This window comes from Polypterus senegalus, chromosome 8 (genome assembly GCF_016835505.1).
Source record: "Polypterus senegalus isolate Bchr_013 chromosome 8, ASM1683550v1, whole genome shotgun sequence".
Taxonomy (NCBI): Eukaryota; Metazoa; Chordata; class Cladistia; order Polypteriformes; family Polypteridae; genus Polypterus; species Polypterus senegalus.
The window spans coordinates 174,200,463-174,221,914 of NC_053161.1; the positions used below are offsets into that span (position 1 = coordinate 174,200,463).

At 40.4% G+C, this 21,452-nt stretch overlaps 2 protein-coding genes across 3 annotated transcripts in view; one reads left to right on the plus strand and one right to left on the minus strand.

The window, feature by feature from the left end:
* LOC120533398 (gastrula zinc finger protein XlCGF26.1-like) overlaps positions 1–21,452 on the minus strand; it is a 126,837-nt gene that overhangs the window by 50,432 nt on the left and 54,953 nt on the right. The gene's annotated exons all lie outside the window — the stretch shown is intronic.
* The window catches only part of LOC120533437 (zinc finger protein 239-like), a 29,724-nt gene continuing 9,132 nt past the window's right edge, over positions 861–21,452 (plus strand). Inside the window, exons 1-2 of one of the 2 annotated variants that reach the window (XM_039760334.1) lie at positions 861–981; positions 2,171–2,634. In XM_039760334.1, coding sequence (XP_039616268.1) covers positions 2,208–2,634 — 427 coding nt within the window. In that variant the 5' untranslated portion in view covers positions 861–981; positions 2,171–2,207. The remainder of the gene's footprint in view (positions 982–2,170; positions 2,635–21,452) is intronic. The other variant, XM_039760333.1, reaches the window with a different exon arrangement.

Consider the following 21,452-nt stretch of genomic DNA (forward strand, 5'->3'; position numbering starts at 1 on the left):
TTTTAAATTGATAGATAGATAGATAGATAGATAGATAGATAGATAGATAGATAGATAGATAGATAGATAGATACTTTATTAATCCCAAGAGGAAATTCATGTTTTTAACAAAAAAAGCAGAAGTTACTCTATTATTCAAAGAGACGTTCGATCGCTAAGTATAAGTTTGAATAAAATTTGCATAGTTTTTTTTCCAATTAATTACTTAATAGCTGACTCTACTGTGCAATTGCACATACATTACTTAGGTCTTCCCTTCTTATAAATAAACGTCTACGCGTGGAAGTGTGTGTGTCTGTCCGTCGAGCCCGGAAGTGCTAGGCAATGCAGCTCAAAGAGCCGGCAAGGTGGCCCCCAAGTTAACGATTAGGAAGAAAAAAAATAAGTGCGATGCTACAGCATGAAGTTCAAAGAGCCGGTAAGGCAGCCTCAAATTAGCGAGTCGGAGACAAACTCGCTTAGCCGCTGATAGACAAGGGGGGCGAGCATGTCCGAAAAACGAAACCCGCCGATTCTGTATTTCAATTTTTTTTCTGACGATTTCAATAGTTTCTAGGAGAATTGGGAATTTTACAGCACGGGCTTACACAGCTTCTATATAAAGTAATTCGTTTCGCCAAATACCATGGCGTCCATATAGAAAACTTATGAATTATAATACCCAATTTATTGAATTGATACACCTGCATGAATCGCATAACTTTTAAAATTCTGTTTGTCGAGTTTGTTACTCAAAAATGAAAGAGACGACGGATGTGCCAGCTTTCGTCGGCACGGCCGTAGGCTGTTGCTTGCCGGTTACGCGCACGCGCGTACGTGTACTGCTGCCCAAACTGTTACGTCATTCAGGGCGACGGAAACTGAAGGCACGCTGTTGTCTCGCATTGTGCTCTACACGAGAAGGGAGGTGATTGTTGATAGAGCGAAGCAGGAGACGGAATCATTTTATAAAGAATCGCATTACTGAGAGACACAGGGTAAGTAAGTATTGGTGTTCTGGGCTCGTCTCTTTACGATCGTGTGAGTTTTCATCCACGTGTCATTGCTATTTATTGGTGTCTCTGGCTCCCATGTTCGAGTCACATTTCTACTTTACGTCGCCCAGACACACAGCCTCCTCCTTCTCCCGTCCATTTCTTTCACAGTCTCCCTTTAGTCGTTTCCTTTTGTAAACGCCAAATTCGAGGAGGCTTCGATTTCACAGACGCCGCGCTTTAATTTGTAATTTACTTTTTTCAATCCGCGGTGTTCGTGATTGGTCAGCAATTGAAATAGTAACGAGGAGCCATTCGGGCTTTAGAAAAAGAGAAAAAACAACCCGGTAGAAAACTCAAAGTGCATGCGAACTGATATCGAAAATTAAATGTATAGAGTGAGAGAAAAGTGCAGTATTGTCGTGCTGTTATTCCTCCGTTATTCTAAATATAGAAGTCTAAAGTGAATGTTAATAACTGTAAAAGGCAGATGTCCATCATCCGTATGTGTGTATTTATTTCTAGTTATGTACACGGCTTGGTATTCTGAAATCTGCTTAATCCAATGTGGACATCATACATTTACAAGCATTACATGGATGTTATTTTTTTTTAATCTGTAATCGTATGTGAAAACAATCCAATGTTCTGGCGCTACAGCTTAACATCAGCAATGCCAGCTGATGAGTGTTCGAGAGGTCATTAGAGATTTGTGGTTGTTGTTACTGTCTCACAGTTTTAGTAAAATTAACGTCAGGGTCTGTATGTAGTTTCCAAGTGTGCCCGGTTTAATGAGTGTACACCTTTAAGAAAATGTCATTACGTCATAACGTGTGTTGTTAGTAAGTCGGAAGCACGACTAGCTGTTCTGTTCACATGTGCTCCGTTCCGAGTGAAAATAAAGTGACTCCTGAGCTCTGTTAAGACAAGTGTGTGTGTTCATTCAAAATCATTACACCCGGCATGCTGTGTTTTTCCTTCTCCTTTCTAAAGATGCCCAGGTTTAGTGGACTGACAAACCTAATTTGGCTTGTTATGGATTTTTTACTCCTGACTATTTGATATGATGAGTGAGTTGTTGTTGTCAAAGTGCTGTGGACTGTCTGACTTATAAAAGGGTGTTATAAAATGAAAATCACATGTCTCATGTTCTGAATGATGCAGTTTTGATGGAATTAATCCTGTTCTTTCCACAGAGAGAAAGAAGAAGCTGCTCTTTAATGTAGCATTTAAATGGATATAACACAGAAGACATGTCAGGCTGACATGAATATCATGGAGGAAAGGACCATAAATGTTAAGGAGGAGGACTGTGAATGGGAGTGTGTCCACCCTAAACAGGAGAGTCTGCGCATTAAGGAAGAGGACTGTGAACTGGGGTCAGTGGGCATTAAAGAAGAGGCTGAAGAGACGTCTGTCAGCAGTGTGACTGACATCCATAAAAATGTGGAGAGTGTTAAGGAAGACCACTTTCATTACGAACATCGAGATGATACAGTGACTGCGTTAACCTCTTGTGAAAGCACAAACTCTTCATCTCTGGCGTCTTCTGTCAATGTGAAGTCTGAATCATTACAGTCCAACACAGAGGAGAATGAAGAAATTTCATCTCTTACAACTAGGAAAGATCAGCCGGTGCTTTCAAAGAAGTCTGCAAAAAGTAAGTGAAAAATAAAAAGGTGTCCATTTTAGGGTTAGGGGTTATGGGCCTCAACATGGCTGCCTTGTGTTTTTTAAGAGAAACCTAGGAATGTAGTGACATTGATGAGTTTTATTGTATGTTTAATGTAGTGTGAAAGTTCCTCTATGATGCTTCAACCTTTAGTGATTTGCTGTTCTTCTATTATGGTTATAACATTATGCAAATACTCTAAGCCTGTCTTAGATAAGGGTTGCTACACGAAAGTTTGGTTGCAAGCACATTTGTGAACCTTTTGGAATTCCCTGCATTTCTTTAATTCTTCCTAACAATGTGGTCTGATCTTCACTTCAGTCACAAAAGTCAGACAAACACAATTGTGTTCACCAATTGGACAACTTCTCAGTCCTGCACACTTTCTTTAAACATTCAGTCTAGTCTGTGACCCCCGTCTTTATTACTGGTTTATCCTCCTTTAGCTGCAATCACCTCCACCAGACATATCCTGCAGCTGCTGATCGGCTTTGAACTTAAGACCATCCATCCTTTCCAATGGACTCTGCTTGTCCAATCCAGAGCAGCGGTTTCCTTCTGTTTACGTCATCCGGTTGTTGATTTCTCCCTTTGTTTCAGCTCATTGTCTTGTTTCAGCTTCCAATTTCTGCCAAGTTTCCACTACTGTGACATTCTTCTGTCATATTTCTTCATAACATTTTGTATTCAGTGTTCCATTGATGACAGCAGGCAATTGTGGAATAATGTGTTTAATATTAGTTGAAGCTTATACGTAAGAAGTTTTGCCTTGAAGGAAAGTAACAACAGAAAAAGCAATGCATTATGGTATAATGTAATTATTTTTTAATTTCCGATTCATCATATTTGTCTATTTGTAAGGTCAGCATGAGTCCTCCAGTCTTTACCAAGACATGAAAGGTGGAATACTCAAGTTACATCATACAGTATGTTTACATCATGTATTTTATTGTAGTTACATTTTGGTATTGCCTTTTATGAAAGCCCAATAAAGTGCTCTCTGATAGTGCATACTCTAGCTATGGTAACACAAGCTGTCTTTATCCATAAAATTATTGTGATTTTTTTTTTTTCCCTCAACAGCTGGCTCAGTAGGTAGGGATTCACACGTGACACCTCCAGAGCATTCCAAAGGAGTAAAGTAAAGTAAAAGACACGGTGAGCTGAAATTGACTCATTTTTCTATTTTAGTTACAGTGCATCCAGTAAGTATTCACAGCGCATCACTTTTTCCACATTTTGTTATGTTACAGCCTTATTTCAAAATGGATTAAATTATTTTTTTTCCTCAGAATTCTACACTCAACACCCCATAATGACAATGTGAAAAAAGTTTACTTAAGGTTTTTGAAAATGTATTAAAAATAACAAAACTGAGAAATCACTTGTACATAAGTATTCACAGCCTTTGCTCAATACTTTGTCGATGCACCTTTGGCAGCAATTCCAGCCTCAAGTCTTTTTGAATATGATGTCACAAGCTTGGCACACCTATCCTTGGCCAGTTTCGCCCATTTCTCTTTGCAGCACCTCTCAAGCTCCATCAGGTTGGATGGGAAGCGTCGGTGCACAGCCATTTTAAGATCTCTCTAGAGATGTTCAGTCGGATTCAAGTCTGGGCTCTGGCTGGGCCACTCAAGGACATTCACAGAGTTGTCCTGAAGCCACTCCTTTGATATCTTGGCTGTGGGCTTAGGGTTGTTGTCCTGCTGAAAGATGAACCGTCACCCCAGTCTGAGGTCAAGAGTGCTCTGGAGCAGGTTTTCATCCAGGATGTCTCTGTACATTGCTGCAGTCGTATTTACCTTAATCCTGACTAGTCTCCCAGTTCCTGCCGCTGAAAAACATCCCCACAGCATGATGATGCTGCCACCACCATGCTTCACTGTAGGGGAGGGTATTGGCCTGGTGATGAACGGTGCCTGGTTTCCTACAAACCTGACGCCTGGCATTCACACCAAAGAGTTCAATCTTTGTCTCATCAGACCAGACAATTTTGTTTCTCATGGTCTGAGAGTCCTTCAGGTGCCTTTTGGCAAACTCCATGCGGGCTGCCATGTGCCTTTTACTAAGGAGTGGCTTCCGTCTGACCACTCTACCATACAGGCCTGATTGGTGGATTGCTGCAGAGATGGTTCTCCTTCTAGAAGGTTCTCCTCTCCCCACAGAGGACCTGTGGAGCTCTGACAGAGTGACCATCGGGTTCTTGGTCACCTTGCTGACTAAGGTCCTTCTCCCCCAATCACTCAGTTTAGAAGGCCGGCCAGCTCTAGGAAGAGTCCTGGTGGTTTCGAACTTCTTCCACTTACGGATGATGGAGGCCACTGTGCTCATTGGGACCTTTAAAGCAGCAGAAATTTTTCTGTAACTTTCCCCAGATTTGTGCCCCGAGACAATCCTGTCTTGGAGGTCTACAGACAATTCCTTTGACTTCATGTTTGGTTTGTGCTCTGACATAAACTGTCAACTGTGGGACCTTATATAGACAGGTGTGTGCCTTTCCAAATCATGTCCAGTCAACTAAATTTACCACAGGTGGACTCCAATTAAGCTGCAGAAACATCTCAAGGATGATCAGGAGAAACAGGATGCACCTGAGCTCAATTTTGAGCTTCATGGCAAAGGCTGTGAATACTTATGTACATGTGCTTTCTCAATTTTTTTATTTTTAATAAATTTGCAAAAACCTCAAGTAAACTTTTTTCACATTGTTATTATGGGGTGTTGTGTGTAGAACTCTGAGGGAAAAAAATGAATTGAATCCTGTGACGATGTCGGTTCTGGCTCCACGCTCCCTTTGATATTTGGGAACCCTTGAACCCAACACCGTCGATAATGTTACCGAGTGAGCTAGTCAGTGGAGGCAAATAAACAATTGAGCAAGGGGTGGTGCAAAAAGTGCAAAAGTGCTTTTATTAAAAACAGTCAACAAAAACAGCGTTCCATAAATAGTGCAGTTTCAATAAATAATCCAATAAAAAAAACGTGGAGGTTAAAACAATAAGAAAAAACAATCCTTTAAAACGAGAGGTTAAAATGATCAGGAAGCAGTCTTAAAACGACAACAACTCTGGTGCTTCTTTTCTGTATGCGTCTTACCTGCTTATCCCGTTAGGGCTTCGCAACAGGCAAGACGCTCTCTGCAGCTGCCCTCCTACAACACACACGAGACTGGAGACCTCCCGATCCCTGGCTTCGGTCTGGCACTCATCCCAGTCCCCGAGACTTGATGTCCACCAATGACCAGGACGCACACATTGGGACTCCACCACCAAGCCTCCCGACTTCCGCTGCCTTTCCACGGCCTTCTGGGCTCGGTCGCTTTCCTCTAGGCACTCCCGCTACCTGGTCACTCAGCGGGAGCAACCTCAACTCAAACGCCTGGGTGTCGGCCTAACACCCAGCTTCCTCGCAGCTCACCACATGCACGCACCGCGTTCAGGTCTCTCCGCACCGCCTGCTTCCGCACTCGCTCCCTGTAACCTCCGTCCTCTCTTTTCCTATCTTTCCTTTTCTCATCTCGTTCTTATTTTCCACACCGATCGTTTCTTTTTCACCTATCCATTTTTTTTTTCCCTTCCCACAACCGACTCGCGCTTCTTTTTAAAACGTGAGGGGCCATCACAGCTGTAGCATTAGCCACGGGAGCAATCACAAATGTGGGCAGTTCCTCACCTGTGCACACGGTGAGAAACGCCCACATCGACGACTGCCCCGCGGCTCGCTACAACATCGCCTCACGGCGCCTCGGGTGCGGTGATTATTTAAAATGAATGGCCTTTGCTCAGTGAGCTGTGGACCCATAACACCACAAATCCATTTTGGAATAAGGCTGTAACATAACAAAATGTGGAAAAAGTGATGCGCTGTGAATACTTTCCGGATGCACTGTATATACAGTCAAAGTAAAAAGTACGTGAACCCTTTGGAATAATCTGATTTACTGTATGAATTGGTCATGTAAAGTGATCTGATCTTCATCTAAGTCACAGGTACTGATATACACAATGAGCTTAAGCCAATGACACACAAAAAATTCAACTCTTTCATGTCTTTATTTTACAAACGCATTCAACGTTCACAGTGGTATTGGAAAAAGTAAGTGAACATTGGGATTTAATAACTGGTTGACCTTCCTTTGGCAGCAATAACCTTAACCAGGTGCTTCCTGTAACTGCAGATCAGACCTGCACATCGTGTGGGGGGTTTGAACCCATTCTTCCCTGCAGAACTGCCTTAACTCTTCCATATTCTTTGCTTGTCTTCTGTGTATGTATCTCTCTCACTTCAAGTCATTCAATAGGATTGAGATCTGGGCTCTGACTGGGCCAATCCAAAAGGCACAGTTTGCTCTTCTGAAGCCATTGTGCTGTGGATTTGCTGCAATGTTTGGGGTCATTGTCCTGTTGCATCACCCAGCTTCTTCTGAGCTTAAATTGACAGACAAACACCCTCACATTATCCTGGAGAATTTGTTGATAAACTTGTGAATTCATTTTCACTCAATGATGGCAAGCTGACCAGGCCCTGATGCAGCAAAGCAGGCCCAAATCATGATGTTTCCTCCTCCATACTTTACTGTAGGGAAGATGTTTTGATGTTGATATGCAGTGCCCTTTTTACACCAAATGAAGTTCTGCTTGTTCCTCCCAAATTGTTTCATTTTGGTTTTATCACTCCACAAGACATTTTCCCAGTACCCTTGTTGAGTGTCCAAGTACTCTTTTGCAAACTTAAGGCATTCAGCAATGTTCTTTTTGATAGCTGTGGCTTCCTTCTAGATGTCCTGCCATAGACTCCGTTCTTGTTCAATGTTTTGTGTATAGTTGATTCATGAACAGAGATGTTAGCCAGTTCTAATGACTTCTTCAAGTCCTTTGCTGTCACTCTAGGGTTCTCCTTGACCTCATTGCTGACTTTGCGTTGTGCTCTTGGGGTCATCTTGGCAGGGCTCCCACTCAATGTTCCCTCTAAGGAGTAGCATATAGTGAGCAAAAAACATTGTTTATGAGCGACATTTTGTTTAAGCCAAAAATTTATGAACACCAATTTTCGTGATAAGTAATGAAGCGCCGTCGGAATGAGCGATCGTGCGAGAAGTAAGAGCGACACTCTGAATTTGTGTGAGCAATCGCTCACGCGCTCAGCTTAGAAGGAACATTGCTCCCACTTCGAGGTAGAGTAGCCACAACACCAAATTGTCTCCATTTATAGACAACTTGCCTAACAGTAGACTGAGGAGGAGGAGGTGGTTAAGAGCACCCGCTGATACAGTGTATTGCTGCACCCACCAACTTAGGATCCCAGATTAGGACATGCAACAAGTGACACCTCAGCACCACACTAGTTCAGATGGAGTGGAACAGTGTGAGGTTTTTTTATGGTAGCTGGAGTGCCAATTCGTAGACTGATGAATATCTAAAATCTTTGAGATGACTTTGTAACCCTTTCCAGCCTTATGTAGATGAACAATTCTCAATCGTAGCTCTTCAGACAACTCTTTTGTGCGAGGCATGATTCCCATCTGGATATGCTTCTTGTGAAAAACTCAAACTTTATGGTGTTTTTGATCAATCAGAGTCATTCTAGGCCACACCTCTGAGCTCGTTTCATTAAATGGTGTACTAAATTCGGACTGCAATGAGCTTTTTAAAAAGTCATTAGCTTAGGGTTCACTTACTTTTTCCAACCTTCAGTTTCACAGTTTGAATTATTTATTCAATATGGTCAAAAATTCTCTTAAAATCTGTGTATCTTTAGTTATAGGAGACTGTGTTTGTTCATTATTGTGACTGACATGAAGATACGTCCATGTTTTATATGGGAATTAGACATAAATAGAGAGAATTCCTAGGGGTTCATATACTTTTTACTTTGACTGTAACCCCTTATTTTCGACCACCACTGAAGCATTCCTTTATAAATGACTTGAGGATTTGTTGTTTTCATGCACTGTGTGTTATATAGGATTGCGTCACAGTTACCAGGGGATGTCTGTGGGCTCTCTCGGAGAAACAAAGTACAGTGGAACATCGGTTTGCGAGTAACTTGGTTTATGAGTGTTTTGCAAGACGAGCTAAAATTTTTAACTAATTTTGACTTGATAAACAAGCAACATCTTGCAATATGAGTAGTATTTATACACTTTGTCTGCTGAGCGTCATGTAATCATAACTGAGCTGATGGTGGTTCTCTCTCTCTCTCGCTCCGGGATTGTGGGCAATCGTTTCCTATTCTCTGTCTGAGCCAGCGTGCCTCACTCATATAGTCAACATCCATAGGAGCGTATACTGTTTACTACAGCATTGTGTGTGCGTGCGTGCTGTGACATGTGAGTCCCCGTCTTGCACCACCAGCTTTATTCAGCTTGAAACAGCAACAGCACGGTTATTTATTATAGCAGGATCTGCCACTCTCCTATACACAGACACAGCAGTCAGGCAGGGTCGTAGCCAAGTAGTACTGTGCCCTGCGCATTTATAATGTTCCTTGTATCACCCACTGATGGCAGGCTCTTCTAGCATGTCCGCGATCTTTCTGGATTCCCTTTTTACACCGAACTGCTAAAGCGCTGGGAGAATGCAATTGCTTTGGGATGTTTTTCCGCATGTCGTCCTGTTGGGTGGAATCTCACAAGAATTTAGAAATTCACTTACACCAGCCATTATTCTTTTTAAAGGTAAAGTGCAGTTTAATTTGTTTTATGTATTTTTACTTTATTCATATAAAAATGATTAATACAAAATATAGTTTTGGGTTGTGGAACGAATCATCTGAGTTTCCATTATTTCTTATGGGGAAATTCACTTTGATATACGAGTGCTTTGAACTGCGAGCATGTTTCCAGAACGAATTATGCTTGCAAACTGAGGTTCCACTGTACTTTTAATATGTAAGAAAAGTAAATGGGTGGCCCAAATAATTGTCTTAAACTAACAGAGGAAGGAAGAAAATCACAGGACAAAAATTTGGCAGTGATCATTAGAAGGTTCGTCTGAAGGGAATTGATGGAATTATTTGAAGGAAACATTACTGGAGGGTTGGGATAGAACATTAGAACAATCTAGATGAGATCAGGCCATTCAGCCCAACAAAACTCATCAGTCCTATCCATGTAATTCTTTTGAAGGTCCCTAAATCCCTACTGTCTACCACGTTATTAGTAATTTATTCCATGTGTCTGTGGTGCTTTATGTGAAGAAACAATTTGTAATATCTGTGCAAAATTCACCCCTAACTAGTTTCCATATAAAAGCAGCAGTTAGAAATTTTACGAAGGTTAAAAGACAGTTAGGTAGAATTATTGCAGAAGCGGCAATGACTCAAAGGGATTTTTTTCAGTGTTTTAGCAGTAAAAGAAAGGCCAGTGAGGAGGTGAAGAGTATTAGGAATGGTAAAGTGAGCTAGGATATGCAGATAGTGAAATAGACATTGAACTTTTATTTTATTTATGTTTATGTATGTGGATACGTTGGTATGCTTCCAAAAGCAACAGGGACTACTAAGGGGTACTTAGACATTGTAGGAGGATGCTTGGATTAAATTGGCCACAAATGTAACATTACCAGGACCAGATAATATTTATCCTCAATTGCTTAGATAGATAGATAGATAGATAAGACTTTATTGTCTGTGCCCCAAAGGGGTCACAGAAATTTCCCTTTTGACACGCTCATTAGACAAACAGACCATAAAAATACATTCTACTTCATCTAATTCAGAACAGATACTGCTGAGGGTACAAAAGATTTCTTGTATGCATTCTTCCGCGCCAATGGGGTTTTATACCTCCTGCCTAATGGCAGCAATCTAAAGAACGCATAAAGAAGGTGAGAGACATCCTTTACAATCATGGTTGCCTTCCTCAACAGTGCACGATTGTGCAGTTCAGAAAGGGGAGTTTGAGGTGATCCAATTATTTTTGGAAGCCTGGTTAACTACACGACACAGTTTTGTTCTATGTTTAACAGTTAAAGAAGTTAATGAGTGCAAATGCATACCAGTGAAATAAGTCAAGTCGAGGAGCATGCACTGATACAGTGCATTGCTGCACCCACTAATCGATGAAACAGCTTGGGATCCTGTTTGGCATCCCCCCAGGCAGACACGTGGTCCAGTCCCACCCTCCAGAAATGACCCTCTATCTGCCGCAGACAGGTGTTATGTGACCAACCCCTTGGCCTGGACAAGCCACTCGGGTCCCCAACAATGAGGATCTTATGAGCCATATCACCCTCAGGGAAACGCACCACATGGCTGTAGTACCATAACTGACGCTCCCTCACAATGCAGGTAATGTGCCTCATTCAGGACTCCGTGAGCAACCGCTCATTCAGCACAAAGTCAAACCAACAGTACCCAAGGATTCTCCAGAGAGACACCGTACCAAAGGAGTCCAGTCTTCGTCTCAGGTCACTTGATAGAGTCCATGTCTTGCAACCGTATAGCAAGACAGGAAGCCCCAGGACTCTAAAGTCTTGGACTTTCGTCCTTTTGCATAGATATCAGGAGCATCACACACCCCTTTCCAGTGACCTCATGACCCCCCATGCTCTCCCAATCCGTCTACTGACTTCTTAGGAAGAGTCGCCAGAGACATGAATGTCACTGCTGAGGTAAGTAAACCTCTCAACAAAGTCAATGCTCTCTCCTTAGCCAGCCTAAGAGGTCATTAAAGGCCTGTATCTTGGTTTTTATCCAGGACACTCACAAGCCCAGACACTCCGACTCCTCACTCAGTATCTCGAGAGCCCCGATCAGAGCCTCCATTGACTCCGCAAAGATTGCAGCATCATCAACAAAGTCAGGATCTGTGAATCTTTCTTCACCAACAGATGCCCCACAGCCAATGGACACCACGACCTTGCCCAACACACAATCCATACAAGCATTGCTTGTGAAATAAGCATGACCGGTAAATTAGTGGAAACAATTATTAAGGAAACGATCAAGCAACACATATAGAACAGGAGTCTTATCAAATCGCTTGTGTTCAGAAAAGTTATGTTTCTCTAATATGCTGAAATGCTTTGGAGAATCAACAAAAGCACACAATCACAGAGGAGCGAATTATATTATTTAAGCTGATCTTGAGAATGCTTTTAAAAAGGTGCCACACGAAAGGGTACTGATAAAAATGAAAGAAGTGGGAATTCCGGGCACAGTCTGTAGAGGTTAGGAGCACGCTCTGATACAGTGCATTGCCGCACCCACCACATGACAAACCAACTCAGGATCCCAGAGTAGGACCCGAGTGCAGCCATGCAACATGTGACACCTCAGCACCACACTAGTTCAGATGGAGTGGAACAGTGTAAGGTTTTTTTTATGATAGCTGGAGTCCCAATTCTGCCACCAACCCCCATGTTTTTTCCTGCAGGTTGGAGGGCTGGATGCAGATTAACGTCATACCCAGGATGGAGCAATTGCAGGTTAAGGGCCTTGCTCAAGGGCCCAACGGAGTAGAGTCCCTTTTGGCATTTACAGGATTCGACCTGGCAAACTTCCAATTGCCAGTGCAGATCCCTAGCCTCAGAGCCACCACTCCACCCACAGTCTGTAGGGGGGTACAAAATTGACTCCGACATAGTAAGCAAAGGGTAGTTGTCAGGGGAGTTTTTTTTTTAAGAATTGGGTAATGTTAAAAGTGGTGTCCCTCAGGTCATCAGTTCTAGGGCTAGTGTTTAATATACATAAGCGACCTGACGAGGATATAATCAAGAAGCTGGTTAAGTTTGCAGATGATACCAAATTGATGAAAGGCCTAATAATGTACAAATGGCTAAATAGTGGCAGAAGGACTTGGACAACATACAGGCTTGGGCAGATGTGAGGCAGATTTAATGTAAGTAAAGTATTACACATAGGAAGTAAAAATATCACATTTGAATGGACAGTGGGAAGTCTAAAAACTTGAAATTGCACTTTGAGATGTACCTTGGATTCATAATGGACTCATTACAGTCTGCATACACAAAGTGTACAGAAGCGGCCAAGAGATTAATAGGCTATATCTCACAATGTGTGGTGTGTGAGTCAAGGCACCAGCCCGTGTTATATGGTGTACATTAACTCTTTCAGGACAGATGTCAAAATTCAGGGGTAGAGGACGGCAATCCACTGTAAACTGTGACAAAACTCTCCATTATGTTTTAGTTTGACTATCTTTAAAGTTATCTTTGTTAATCTGACTGAGATTTCGTGCGTTAGAAGCAAAGAGCAAACAACCCCTCAAATTGCATCGACATCTGGTGAAATACCAAAGCGAATGTGCAAAACAAGATACTCTGTGGGTGACGTTTTACATATTTTATAGCCGAGTCGGACTCTTGAGTTGTCGGATTTTGATGCAAGTGATCTGGAGATCGAACACGAAAGTGAAGGACCAGCATAAGCTTATAGTGGTGCTGAATGTGTCCTTGTAGCTAATGCCCCTAGGCCAACTTTCACCTGGGTGGACCTCCTCTTACGATGACAAGAGGTACGAACCAGATTGTATCACACATTGACTGCTGGTCATTGAGCTGCGCCCGCATGTCTGCTGCTGCCAGAGATGCAGAACAGGCGCCGACAGAGGCCACGGCATGTGGCAAAAGACCTTTTTTGTTGATTTATGTGTGAAAGCATTGCTTTGTGTGCTTTTCAGAAAACTGGCAAAAATAAGTTAAAGAGCACAAAATATGAGAAGAGATTGATAATACATGTGAAACTCCATACAACCTATAGACCTGGGTTATACGCATTTTCTGTCTCCTGCGCAGCTTCAGTTGCTACTCTGTGTATTGGACAACAGTCCCCAAGTGTGCCGAATAGAACTGCAGTCACCTGAGGGAAAATTAAAGATCCATTGCTACCTCAGCTCTTCACTTTGATTTTTTTGCTTCAGATCCCCTTTTCGTAGAGCAGGCATCTTTTTTTCTTTCCGTTTAGTGATATTTTAATTTGGATTTCTCTAACTTGGGCTTGCATAATTTTTAATGGTAAATGCTGAGGTTGCTTGAATGGCTCTATCTTTCATTTGACAAAAAAAATCTTATGGACAACAGAAGCTCAATTAGCTTTTGAACATTTGATAGACCCATTTACTAATGCTTCTCTACTTTGGCATCCGGAGCCATCTTCACAGTTCATTGTAGAGGTGGATGCTTCCAGTATTGGTGTGGGAGCTATATTGGATTTTTGGACATTGGGCTGACCCACACTTTTTTGCTTTCATAATAGCTCTGCTGAGCAAAAATATGATGTGGGCAATATTTAGGTGTTGACCTTCTAAATTAGTGTTACAAGAATGGAGACACTGGATAGAGGGTTCAAAATATCCTCTCCTAATATCTACAGAGCACGAGAATCTGACACTTCTACTCGCTGCTAAACCTTTAAATACTAATGGGTCTAGTTTGGCTTTGTTCTTCAGTTGTTTTAATTTTACCAACTCTTTTCACAGTAAGAATAAAAATGGTAAAGCTGATACCTTTTATCACACATCCATAACCCAGATTAATTTTTTTCAAGAACCTGGAAGTGTTCTATCACATAGAAAGTTTTTTGAGTTAACCATCATCAGACCACCTGACCAACTTGAGGAGATTCTACAGGTCTTCTACAGGTTCATAATAAGAAAAGTCCTGTTCAACCTGAACAGTGATGAAAAATTTGAGTAGTGGCATGCTTCCCTAAAGTTTGGTCATTCGGGTATTGCTCAAACCTTGTTCACTCTTAAGAGGTACTTCAAATGGAAGATTGTGTAAAATGAAACAAGAGACTATGTTAAGACCTGTAAAGTCTAGTGATAATGATAATTATTTATTTATTTATATAGCACCTTATCATACATTTACATGCAACTCAAAGTGTTTTCCACAGATTAATCAACAAAAACTAAGATATACCACACTTACTTGGATATCCATCATTAATTAATACTATGATCATTCCTAATAAATGCTAGCATACTAAGTACAAAATCAATTAGGTATTGTTATGCAAAATTTTACCACTAAAGAGGAAAACAAACCTTCACTTTTATCAGAGAAGGCTTTTCTATTTTAAATATTTATACATTAAGGTTGACAATAGAACAACCCGATCTAATTAATATCTCTCTATTATATAAAAAAAATCTAAGAAAGAGATGAGACTTTTTTTTAAGAGACAAGACTTTTTTTAAAAGATTTTTAAAAAGTCCAGCGAGACGAGACTTTGGCCATGAGGAATTTTAAAAGTCCTGCCCTCCTCTCCACCATATTCAACCACACACACGGATCAATCGTTTCTCATTCGTGTGAATGCTTTTGTCGGACACAGTTTCTGCTCTCTCAGCTCTTAAAAATTTTAATGTTTTCCTCACTTTAAATTCTCAAGACAGAAGACATATTATGTCCAAATCTTATTGAAGAATTTCATCCTGAAGGGTTATCAACAGAAGAAATAAATACATGGGTAATCCTAGCACCGAGAAACAATAAAGGCAAACGAATTAGCAAGAAAAATGATGATCGGTCATACAGCAAATTAATTAAATGAGAGCCAGTAGACTATGCTGAAACAGATGGTGGTGATGGTGCGGAAGATGGAAGCATCAACTTACAATATCCACATGAATATCTACGAGCATTAACACCATCCGGTCTTCTACCGGCCGAATTACTGTTAAAAAAAGGATGTATCCAAGAAAGGTAATGTAGTACATCTCCCGCGGATAACATTAGAATTCGAAAAAATCATTTTATTTAATAGAGAGAAAGAAACGAAATTCAAATACGGGCAGTTATTCATGGCGTTTTCACGATGAAAGTCCAAACACAGAATCACAATTCAATGCGATAATTAATCACTTAAATTTTATTCAAAAATTGTTTTCAGTGAAATTTTACAGTAAAAGTGAAATTTAAAAAGTATTTGCGTGTTAGTTTCAAAGCCAAACAGAACGTAATCATATTACGTATAATTCTAACCCAACATGAAATATAATTTACTTTCAAATTATAACATTTTACTATTTTTTAATATGGTTAATTACTCGCTGTAATATAGAAGTTATTTCTATTATGCATATGTAACAATTCCCATGAAAATAACAATCTGTTTAAATTGTACACCCGCATCCTCATACACAAGCAGCTTAACCCCTAAGAGGTTAGTGCGTAGCGCAGGCACAGGGCTTAGTGAGCAAAGCGAGCAGGGGGAAAAGCCCCCTAGTTTATAAAAAATAAATATGTACAATATCTTTTTATATAATCCGCTACCGTGGTTGTTCATTTGTCTGTCCAGGATTTTAAGTCACCTGTAGCTCGCAAACCGTTTCACCTATTGACTTGAAATTTGGTATACATATACTACATGACATCTGCTATCCGCTTTTGGGTTGATGGTTTTTATTACTCTTTTTATTTTTTATTTTGTTGTAGAATCAACTCTCTGCAGCGCGCAGCAGGGCGGCCGTGCAGCGCATTCGCATGGGTGCCGTCCTCATTCCCTACCACCTTCACTAATCATTTTTAAGGCAGATTGAAGACTTAAGTGAAAAATTAAAGAAAACGTACTAAGTAATTGCAACACAAAACTAACTTAATCAGTTTTAATGCGAAAAGATGCCAACGAAAGAAGAGAAGCAGTGGACTGCTAGGGTGGAGAAAAGAAGAGCTGCTCAGGAAGCAGCAAGTACTGTACATCAACCTCTGAGCAAACGAATGATAAAAAGAGAGAGAGTATGAAAACTAGGAATGCTCAAGTCAAGTGTATTCACTACACATTATCGTGCAGTATGCCGTTACTGGTATATCTATCTTTTACCAATGTATATGTACATGGCAACCCATTGAGTAGAAACAGTTTGATGTTATTAAAGGTAATGAAAAAATACAAAAGCAAATAAAGCAGTCCATTTTGGTTTCTGTTTATTAGGGATGAAGTTCTTGATTCCTGAATGTGATTGTTTATCCAGCTGACACGAGGGGAGAGGAAAACCAAAAAAACGATGGGCCAAAGAAGAAAAATAAACCTCTGGAGGGCCATAGTCAGAATCAAATAGTTAGGCCTGATGGTAATCAGCTTCTGCATCATAAAAGTCAGAATGTCCTCTGCCAGCTGGTCGCCCACAGTGCACTGGGCACAGTTGATACAGTTAGCACTGTCGATGATAAGGTTTCCAAGTCCTCCTTGTTTATTCCAGTACCCGAGGTCACTGCAGAATAGGAGACAAAAAACATACAAAAGCAATGGATTCATTTTGGGTCTTATTAATGCACTAGCAGAATACCCGCGCTTCGCAGCGGAGAAGTAGTGTGTTAAAGAAGGTACGAAAAAGAAAAGGAAAAATTTGAAAAACAACGTAACTTGATTGTTAATGTAATTGTTTTGTCATTGATATGTGTGTTGTTCTCATCTCTCTCTCTCTCTCTCTCTCTCTCTCTCTCTCTCTCTTTCTATATATATCTATATATATCTATATATATATATATATATATATATATATATATATATATATATATATATATATACATACATATATATACATACATATACTTGTGTGTATGTTTGTATGTGTCTATATGTGTGTGTGTATAGCTTTGGTCACTGAGTGCAAGGGAAAAATAATAAAATATAGTCTATAAGTTATTAAACAGTAAAACATTAACGTTTTAAGAAGTACAGGTACATTGAGGACTACTGGAGTGGTTTCAGGTAAACTACATTTTAAAGACTGTGTAACAAAACAGGTAAGTAACTAACAGCAGATAAAATGTATATGGATCATCTCTCGGTAGTAGATCACTTTTGAAAGGCGCTACACGACGGCTGTGGTATAGAAATTACATTTTCTATGTGAACGTTCAAATTTCTGCCTCTGGTAATGTGCCTTACCGGCATTTAAAGAAAATTAGTTTTGTGTCCTCTGCACTGTTAAGAGAGAAAGGCTTTGGTTTGGGATAAAAGGAAAAAAGGTGTAAAGAAAGGAAAGTTGCCTTTCCTTTTATATAGTATAGAGAGATGTGTTCGCTGACGTTATGATCGCTTGTGTAGACTGGTGAGACGCCCCGCCATTAATCGGCTGTGATGGCACTGTCAGTCCTCCACTCGTGCGTGTTTTCATAATCCGAGTGAGGACCTCATAATCGTATACGTGCAAAAGAAACTGTGAATCGCCTTAATATTATTTTGCCGTGGTGTAGAAAAGAGGTCCCGTGTTTGCACTTGTCTGGGCTATAGCTCAGGGGGCGGATGAAAAAAATTAAAAGTGCTCACTTTGACTTAAGGCAGAAGCGCAGTCAGCGTCTCAAAGGCCGGCACAGCTATGCACGCTGGCTGCTCGACTTTTGCTGGGCAGGAGACCCCTTTTGTACACACGTTCATGATATCAAAAGTCTCAGCGCTCTTTGGAGGTCATTCATATATTATATATATAGCAAAATACCCGCCCGAGCGGAGAAGTAGTGTGTTAAAGAAGTAATGAAAAAGAAAAGGAAACATTTTAATAATAACGTAACATGATTGACATTGTCATGAGTGTTGCTATCATATATATGCCTGCCTAAATAAGTCACCCTCGCTTCGCTCTTACTTTTTTACCGCTCATTTAATCATGGCTAGTGGCGGAAAAATTATAAAATGGAAGGAGGATGGCTTTACCAAAACAATTATTGATGGCTTAATCGATTATTCATAAAGCTTGAATTGGTGATGTTTTTCTGTGTTAACCTCATATTTTTTCAGACTTCTTCTCAAACTAAGGTGGTGCAAGGGTAAAATGAATCGGGATGCGCTGATCAATGTAATCGTGTACCAGGAAATCATGCATTGACAAAAGCTCCCCTTTGCTTGTAATGCAAAGTGTGATTAAATGCATTATTTTTTAACGCATTAAGGAGCACATGCATCGAAGCTTCTCAGCTGTGCTTGTGCTAAGAAAAGGAAAGATTTTAAAAATAATGTAACACGATTGTCAATGTAACCTTTTGTAAGTAGTGCCTGGAGGATTCAGTGTGGAGAAACCCTAGAGACAGCGTGTGTATTAACTTGAGGTAAATGGGAGGGGAGATGATGACGTGACTCCCCCACCCGCCTTAACTGTCAATCCCCCACAAACACAGTCTCTCGGAATTTGCATAAGCACACCCCTTCACCTACAATTTTAACTTAGTTATAAAGTGATCAAAACTCTCGTTTATATCATGCGTCCTCTCATTAAACTTGTATCCCGCATTACCTGTGGGCATGTGAAACGCCAGCGGTAGCCTGTCTATGAACTTAATTTAAAGTTTAGGTTTACACCTTTCTTTCTTTCCGAGGCAGCAACACTCATGAATATGGTAGTATATGTCACTCGCTCTCTTCTTATTGTTTTTCGCTGCGTTCTCAATTATATAATGCATGTTTTCTTAAGCGCAATTTGCAGGTCTTCCTGGTTTTCTACGCACTGCGTTGACAATCAGTTCACGTGATTACGTGGGAGGCGTGATGATGTCACACGAAACTCCGCCCTTCCAGCTCAACTCCATTACAGTTAATGGAGAAAAATACCTTCCAGTTATGACCATTAGGCGTAGAATTTCGAAATGAAACCTGCCCAACTTTTGTAAGTAAGCTGTAAGGAATGAGCCTGCCAAATTTCAGCCTTCTACCTACACGGGATGTTGGAGAATTAGTAGTGAGTGAGTGAGTGAGTGAGTGAGGGCTTTGCCTTTTATTAGTATAGATCAAAGAGCTAAAATTATAATCCGATCACTATATTATAACTAATTAAAAGTGTGGTTAAAAAAAGGGTGTTTAGAAGTTATCTGAAATGTTCCTCAGATTTAGTCTTGTGTGTGTCGATTGGTAAATTATTCCAAATTGTAGGTGCATAAGAACAGAAAACTTCCTCACCAGTTCTTTTATGCTTAGATCTAGAGCAAACTAGAATTTGCAGATCTAAGACTGCAGTTTGGTACATAAGGAAACAGACATTCTGTAGGTAGGGGCAAGATTGTTTAGAGCCTTCTATACAAGTAGAGGTATTTTAAAATCGATTCTACAGGACACTGGTGGCCAGTATTGGGGGATACAAGCTCATATTTTTCCTTTTGGTTAAACTTCTTGCTGCTGTGTTTTGGACAAGCTGATTTACGTTCTTTTTAGGTCTTCCTGATAGGAGAACATTGCAGTAGTCTAGTCAGCTAAATACAAATGCATGTATTAATTTTTCAGCATAATGTTATAAGAGATCACACACTTGCAATGTTCATTAGATGGAAGAAAGCAGTCTTGGTAATATTATTAATTTGCAATTTGTAATTAAGGTGTTTTCCTCTCGGCTAAACTTAGTAATTACGGCGTTTTAAGTAACCCGAAACCATATCGATATAATATTAAAAGGCGATACCTCCTCCCTTAGTGATACAGTGGTAAGAAATCACATAGGAGAAATAACTTGGCTTTCTTTAATGACGATTTACGCGGCATGACAGAATGTGGCAAGACTATTACCGAAGTGGGAGTTCGATGTATACAGTCTGCCATCTTTGTCGCTGCGCTGGAAGGATTTTCAGGATCGGATGACAGTATCTCGCATCCATCCGTCGGCTTCAAAGATGTGCCAGGCTTTCTCCATGTGCAGGCCCCAATTTAGGTAAATCATGCCATTCCAAACAAGGAAAAGAAGATCCAATGTCATGCTGATTCTGTCACACAGAAATAGTACAATGCCCGTTTTCGTAGTTGTCCCTTTCTTGTCTCCTAATGCTTGCCTAACAGTTCTAAATGATGAGTCCCTGTGTGCTAAATCTGGCCTTGTGTTAGCTGCATATGTGAGAAGAAGCAGATTTATAAAATATTTTTTGTACTGAGCACAGTGACATATTAAACATATAAACTTATTACATAAGGTCAGAGTCAATAATAACACCTAAATTCTTAACCACAGGTTTGATTCACAGGGCCAGATGGTTAAGTTTCTTTCTAAGATTCTCACTTTGTTATTGCTGCCAATAACTAACAATTCTGTTTTTTGTTGTTTAATTCAAAGAAATTAATATTCATACATTCTGTTATACTAGTAAGGCAGTGGTTTAAAAGTTCTAGAGCTTCTGTGCCATCAGGCGCAATGGATAAATAGAGCTATGCGTCATCAGCATAGCTATGGTAAATAACATTATACAGTTTAAATCCCGTTATAGTGAATTTCGTTTTTTTGAGGGCCTGGACACACGTTCATAGAACATCATGTTAAACGAATCTCATTTTAATGAAATGTGAATGTCAGTATGACAAATGTTTTTTTGACCCAAAATGGCCACCAAAGATGATAATGCGATACAAAAAAACCTCAGTGCTGCTACTACACTTTCCACGGCAAGTCTCGGAAACCCTGCAGCAGGCTGTCTCAAAGAGAGAGACGGTCTGCTGTGAACTTTACGTTCTCGGGCAGTCTTGGCGAGAGTGTGGGCGCCACATCATACACGTATACCCAAATTCTGTGTCAGTGCACCACCAAGCGTCCGTGTGGATAGTTGTGTTGTGTGTGGATACGGTACTGTGTGAGTTCCATAGCACTTTTCAAAGATTTTACTTTGAGCTGAACAAAAAAAAGTGAGAAATGACTTCAGTTTACGCTCAAAGAAAAATTAAAAATCCTGGAAAAAGTTGATTCCAGAATGAAGAAAAATGACGTGGCAAGCATTTTGGAATCGCGCCTTAATCTTCATCTAATGACTCATTTTTCACTCTGTCTGTATTTCTGTTTTAGAAAATTACATCTAACGTCTCGTTTTCTTTCTGGATTCATACCTGTATTTCTATTTTAAAAAATTACATCTGATGTCTCGTTTTTA